General features: G+C 47.0%; 1 protein-coding gene across 2 annotated transcripts in view; it reads left to right on the top strand.

The window, feature by feature from the left end:
- Nucleotides 1-1,102: 1,102 nt before the first annotated feature.
- Nucleotides 1,103-6,860, top strand: part of Tubgcp3 (tubulin gamma complex associated protein 3) — a 63,963-nt gene continuing 58,205 nt past the window's right edge. For both annotated transcript variants that reach the window (XM_031339078.1, XM_031339079.1), the window contains exon 1: nt 1,103-1,281. In XM_031339078.1, coding sequence (XP_031194938.1) covers nt 1,206-1,281 — 76 coding nt within the window. In that variant the 5' untranslated portion in view covers nt 1,103-1,205. The remainder of the gene's footprint in view (nt 1,282-6,860) is intronic.

Below are 6,860 nucleotides of genomic sequence, written 5' to 3'. Positions count from 1 at the left end.
CAAACCACTCTGTTTCTGGCTCATTGGCCACCCTTAAATAATTGTCAATATAACTGCAGTTAAGTGTGTGAGTGTTCAGTCCAGAAAGCCACCTTAAGACTTCTTACTGAGATCATTCCTATTACCAGGGGCAGTGCTAGGCCCAGCCAACAAAACAGAGTCTACAGGGACTGAGGGCTGAGATCTGGCTACATGGGTGATGGAAACAGAAAAGTGGAACACCTGAAGGTTAGCTACTGGCCCCTGGGTGGAGGAAACACCAGGAATGGCTGACGTTAGTCACCATGGCCTTATTCTAGACCTTCTGATGGAGCATCATCTGTGTGGGTGGTACAAAATAGGTTGGCGCTAAGAAGAATGGGCTGAGAGCTGAGGTGCTGAGAGTCTCAGCTTGTTAGAGTCATAGTCCGATTCCAGTCTGAAGCCGGGAGTCTCTTCTTGCAGTTTTCCATCGTTGGCTTCAACTGGCTGAGCTCCACCAGGTACCATTTGTACAGGGAGTATGTCGGCATTCTGTACTTCACAGAGCGGGCAGGGAAGGGAGGCTAAGAGATCTGCGAGCACCTCTGAGTTCCACTGCCATCATAGTCATGAGTCAGTGGCCAAGAAGGGAGCTTCCATCTGCGGGCCACCGAGCACCCCGGCAGGAGCGGGCAGAGCTGGGCTCCCAAGTGACCAGGACTCTTCTCCTTGAGAACCAAGGAGCTTCTCGTGTCTGCGTCCGATTTTTCCATTGCGGCAGCGCTCAAGCCTCTTCAACTCAGGACTCCTGGTTTCCAGGACGTCAAGGGGCTGAAGTTCCAGACCCCGGAGAATTCACTTCTGAGAACCCTGCGTGGCAGCCTAGCCCTTGTCACTGTCCTAGGGCTCGAGCGCACTCGGACTCCGCATCCAGAGGTGACTCCAACCGGTGCTGTCCACAAGCAACGCCCAGACCGCAAGCTGCAGAAGCGCACGACCATCCCAGGAACCCCTTACCGCGAGCGAGAGTCGCCCAGCAACACCCTTTGGGCGCCGCAGAGACTCTTCCGGCGCAGGGAAGCTGCGAGCGCAGTCGCCGAGAAGGCGCATGTGCGCCTCGCGCGGGAAGCGGTGCATTATGGGAGGCGCGCGCTTTTGCCGCTTCCGCGAACATGGCGGCGCCGTAGTCAGGGCGCGGGATCCTGGGGCACGGGGAGGCTGCAGTGCGCAGTCCGGGCGCGGTAATGGCGACCCCGGATCAGAAGTCGCCCAACGTTCTGCTGCAGAACCTGTGCTGCCGGATCCTGGGCCGGAGTGAAGGTACGCATCCCGGGGCTGAGGGCTGTGGAGGCTGAGCGCCATGACCCCCGCCGGCCGGGTGCTGGTCTCCCCGGCCCCCGGGAAGGAAAGGGGTGCGGCTCGCGGACTGTCCCTGCCCTGGGGGCCCGGGCCGGAGCTGCTGGAGCCGCCGAGTCTGGGTTCTGCTCCCGGGTCCAGACAGCACCGCAGCCTGCAGCTTCTGCGTGCTTCTCACTCTGCTGTCACCTTTGCATCTGGTGATGAGTCCAGGATGATGCTAACTTATTCCTGGAGAGTTCAAATAGCGAATAGTGCTACTAAGAAGCCAGACACCCCCGCCCCCCCAAGCAGTTCTGCCCACTTTACCCGTACTGTTGCCGCAGTAGTTGGGGAAAAAAATGTCAAGGATCTGGTTTCTTGAAGCTCATTTTGGAGATGAGTCGGGACGCGTCATGAGGGAAGGTTTTAGTAATTGACATGACTGGGTTACTTGCTCCTCAGAATGTTAAGAGACAAATCGGATAGGTTTTCAAGGAAGACTTTAAACAGAATTGCATTTTAAAAACTGAGAGAGCCCTTTGATCTTTGATAATTTGTAACAACCTATGCAACAACTTGTCGGGGTAGAGGATGAATTACTGTCACTACTAAACCGTTGACTTAACGCAGTTCTTGCTTTATACCTTGTAGTGTTTCACTGTGCAATTTATTCATGTAAGAAGTCTTTGAGGCTTCTTCGTCCCTGTTATGCCATAAGAGATGCTCTTTCAAATGGAGGGAATGTGACTAGTGCGTTCGTGAAGTTCACACAGTGTTTGTAAGTGATAAAGGCTACGGGGGCGGGAGTAGAGGGGTGGGGAGGTGGATAAGAGGCGCTTCGTGGGGGGAAAGTAAGTCTTTAGGAATTTAAGGCCCTATTCCAGCGTCCTGGTAAGAAAGAGTGAAGGTCGTCCCAGCTTCTGGGGAGAGTGTGAGCGGAGATGACAGCTTACCTTTTCTGATGGGAGTAATCCAGTCATAGGCGAAATGACTTAAAATGCCATACCATCATTTTTTCCTTTATTGCAGTGGGTCCAAAATCCTGACCTTCCATAAAGAACCTCATAGTTGTAACTGAATTTTGAAGTTATTCATTATGAATTTCTAAGTTTGAATTTTACATTAAGATCCCTTTTGATGAAGTTTCACAGCCTACAGGTGGTGGAAATACTCCTTTAAAGAGGAATCCTGTATCCCCCGTTCTCCCTCCCTCACTGTGACTATGCATTCCATAAAGCTCATTAAGGATGCTGCTGTCTTTACTGTTGAGTTGAGGGGATGCAAAGTGGGCTGGGATCTCTGTCCTCGCGATTTGTTGGTATGTTGTTGTGCTCTGACGGGTGTGTAGCAATAGCTTGTTGTCATCTCTTTTCCCTGACTGTTGGTCATGACTTCTTGCTTCCTAAGGCTGCCTTTAGTTTGTTTGTTTCATAGCACACCTTCTTGCTGGGTTGTTTACCCTTACAGTTTGGAGTATTCTTTATTTACCTGCCTACAAGTCCTTTGTTTTGTGCTTTGAAAACTTTTTTACCCTTCCAGTATTTTAACTCTAAGAGTTTTTTTTCCTTTGCTGAGAACATTTTAAAAATATTTTTGAAAGGCTTTTTTTTTTTTTTTGAGATTTTGAAAAGTATTTATGCGTATAGGCATTTTGTTTGTACATCTGTCTGTGCACCTTGTCTGCAGAGGTGAGAAGAGGATGCAGGGTCTCCTGGAACCAGAGCTGCAGATGGTTGTGCGCTGCCATGTGCTGGGAATTGGATGCTGCTCTGTTGGAAGAGCAACAGTCCTCTTACCTGCTGAGCTGCCGTCTCTCCAGCCCTAAAATCTTGATGCATTTCAACTTATCCATATTGAAGGAGGGAGTGGGGGTTGCAGGGAGATGGCTCAGCAGGTAAGAGCACTTGGTCTACAGTCTTCAGAACCCATGTAAAAAGCCTTGCATGGTGGCATGCATCTGTAATAACAGCACTCCTAAGGCATATGGGAGACAGACAGAGCAACTGGAAGCTCAAGAACCAGCTAGCCCCCCAACTCCTCCTGGGAAGTAAGAGAGGAAAATCAAGGAAAAAAAAACCCACTTAAAATGATCATGATTTGGATGTCATGTGAAGAACTGTTATCAAATCCAAAGTCATAAAGATTTATTTCTTTTCATCTTCCCCCCAGGAGAGATTATATTCTGTTGTTATGTGTGATATGAGTTAGGTTTTTGTTATATAGTACAAGTTGAGATTATTTTTGAGCTTAGCAAGGGAACCACCTTCCCCCAACTATACTTGTCTTGTTCTTGTCTTGAAGTGGAACCTTACAGAATATTGATAGCATGGGTTGTTCCAGACCAGTTAGAGCCAGTGTTTGTGAAGGAGAGGGCCTGATATCACCACATATCTTAAAAGCACCTAAAGTTTTAGAATGGTTTAGATTTATAAGAAAATTGTATGACATGGTTCTCTTTTGCCCAAAACCATCTCTTCTGGTCTTAGTGTCTGGCTTACTGAGGTGCAGTGTCACAGTCAGTAATAATACATTGATAGTGTTGATGCAGAAACACAGTTGTTGCTTCAAAGGAAGTGTGAGGTGATTTATTTTGGAACTAAGCATAAGTGACTATGGTCTAAGAACAGTTTCAGGTTACCCCTAATGCCTGTCCCAACATGGTAAGAGTTATGTGAAAGTTTAGTAACAGAATAATATAAAGTCATAAATCAAGGCACTTTTGAGATATATTGGCGTGAACATCAGTTAGGTGGGTTAAAGCAAAGTGGGAATCTGTTACTGTCTCATGTGTTATGTGATGGCAGTCTCATGTGAGGGTTGGTGGAGGCCTCGCTCTCTACATTACCTAATAGAAACTAGGGTGGATGGTAGTTCTGACACAGAGGTGGCCCGTGAATGGCCTTGAAGAGGGCTAAGGATAGGTGGCCAAGGCAGCTTCTTCTTCTTTTTTTTTTTTAAAGATTTATTTATTATTATACGTAAGTACACTGTAGTTGTCTTCAGATACACCAGAAGAGGGCATCAGATCTCATTACGGATGGTTGTGAGCCACCATGTGGTTGCTGGGATTTGAACTCAGGACCTTCGGAAGAGCAATCGGTGCTCTTAACCGCTGAGCCATCTCACCAGCCCGCAAGGCAGCTTCTTAGCTGGAGACCTGCAACATTCTGCCCAGCTGTCTGTATTCACAGGTGTTCTAATCAGTCAGCCAGCCTTGTAGAATCTCTAACATGGTATGACTTTCTTGGGAAGTTCAGTTCACAGTATTGACCAAGCTCCATGCTTTTCAGGCTTCTTCAGGTATTGCTTAATACCCAGGGCTCCCTCTTGTGGGAGGTCACTTGCTCTTATTCTTCGTTTCTTCTCACTCTTACTCTTATTCGGGTCTCATTGGCTCCTCTGGACCTTGATCTTTTCTGATTTTTGTTTTGTTTTTGTTTGGTGGGCTTGGCAGTGTTGAAGATTAAAGACTGTAGACTTGTCTGATATTTTCCCACTGATTGAGTGGGATTCTGTCTTGGGGATGGAAATTCTGGGCCTGGGCACATGGTGGCAGGCATAGCATGACCTGCCGCTGTTGATGTTGCCTATGATTGCTTCATGTGGCCATCTTCTCTGGAAACACAGTTTTCTCACTCACCACAAGTTTCTGCCCTGAGTGGATGTTTCTACAAGAATATTAATATTAGGCCTTCTTTCAGGTTTCTGTGTGATCAGTGCCCCTAGCCTCTCATAGTTTTATCTACAAATGCATACTTTCAGTTTAGTTGTTGTAGTGTGTAGATTTTGGTGTATTAACTAAGACTGTTGACTTCAAGTCTGTCTAGTATATCAGATTTTCGTTTTCATTAAGTTTATTTCAGAATTTTTTGATTTTTTTTTTTTTTTTTGGCATGTATATTATGAATCGATTGGCTTCCAAATACTTGGTGTACTGGCTGGTTCTGTATCAACTTGACACAAGCTGTAGTGAGAGAAAGAAACCTTGACTGAGAGAATGCCTCCTCAAGATGAGGCTGTAGTGAGAGGAAGAAACCTTGACTGAGAGAATGCCTCCTCAAGATGGGGCTGTAGTGAGAGGAGGAAACCTTGACTGAGAGAAGGCCTCCTCAAGATGGGGCTGTAGGCAAGCCTGTAGGGCATTTTCTTATTACTGATGGGTATAAGAGGACTTATCCCATTGTGGGTGGTGCCACCCTGGGCTGGTGGTGCCACCCTGGGCTGGTGGTCCTGGTTTCTACAAGAAGGCAGGCTGAGCAAACCATAAGGAGCAACCAGTAAGCAGCACCCTCCATGGCCTCTGCATCAGCTCCTGCCTCCAGGTTCCTGCCCTGTGTGAGCTCCTTCCCTGACTTTCTTAATTAAGGAACAGTGATATGGAAATGTAAGCCAAATAAACCCTTCTCCAAGCCGCTTTTGGTCATGGTACAGAAATGGTAACCCTAAGACACTTGGTGACTTATTTTCAGATTTGATACTGATGTCTAGTTTAATTCTGTTAGTGTTGGAGAATATATGATTGCTAATTGCATTTACATTTTTAAAAATCTGTGCACACAGTCACACACATGCATGTGTGGAGATCAGAGGACAATCTCTGGTTCCAGTCCTTGTCTTCCCCTCTTTTGGAAACATGACCTCTTGTTTGCTTCTGTGTTCACCAGGCTACTTGGCCCAGGAGCTTTCTCTTTCCTTCCTCCCTTCCTTCCCTCCCTTCCCCTTCCTCTCTGTATGAAGCTGTTTTGTTCTGTGTGCTGTCCTCAAATGTCTGACAGTATTTAAGCATGAGGATGGTCAGGGCAGCCTTTTCTAGTTGTCATACTTTTTAGTGGAAGAATTGTTGGGAGCCCTGCTGGGGCTGGACCCTCACCTGCCTGTCTTTTCTCTTGGCTTCCTTAGGCTCTGAGATCAGCCTCTGACTGATCACTACTCTTTGCTGACTTGCTGTGTGTTGTAGCCTTTGAGGTTTGCCTGGATGGGGATCAGTGGTTGTCAGGAGTACTGGGATTTGGGCAGGCACTGGCTTTTCCTCCACATATACAGCTCCTTCCTTTGGTACCTATATCCCGAGAGGTATAGCAAGCCCTTCCTTGCTGAGCCACCTGGGGCTTCTGCAGAGTATATAATGACTCTTCTTGTCATTTGTCCCTGTGGGTGGTTAGTTTTAATTGTCATTCTGACACGGTATAGCATCACTTGGGTAGGGAGTGTCAATGAGAGAGGTATGACTCAAAGGTTCAAGCTCCTCTGCTGCCTTGACTTTCCTTCTGTGGTGGACTGTGCCTCGAACTTTGAGCTAAAATAAACCCATTCTCCCTTAAGTTGCACTTGTCAAAGTATTTTATCATAGCAAAGGAAAAAGACTTTCTCTTGAAAGCTTGGAAAACACTGCTGAGAGAAATAAGGACAGTAGAGACCTGGCTCCTGAGGGAGGCCTCTGAGATCAAGGGCTGTGTGAGGAAATGGGCCAGGGAAGATCCTATGATATTTCAGTAAGAATCTGGCTCCATTTTGACAGTATTGTGAGATCTTGAATGAAGTTGAACTTAAAGATAATGAAC

This window comes from Mastomys coucha, unplaced genomic scaffold (genome assembly GCF_008632895.1).
Source record: "Mastomys coucha isolate ucsf_1 unplaced genomic scaffold, UCSF_Mcou_1 pScaffold22, whole genome shotgun sequence".
Classification (NCBI taxonomy): Eukaryota; Metazoa; Chordata; class Mammalia; order Rodentia; family Muridae; genus Mastomys; species Mastomys coucha.
This window is presented reverse-complemented; position numbering and strand designations above follow the sequence as displayed.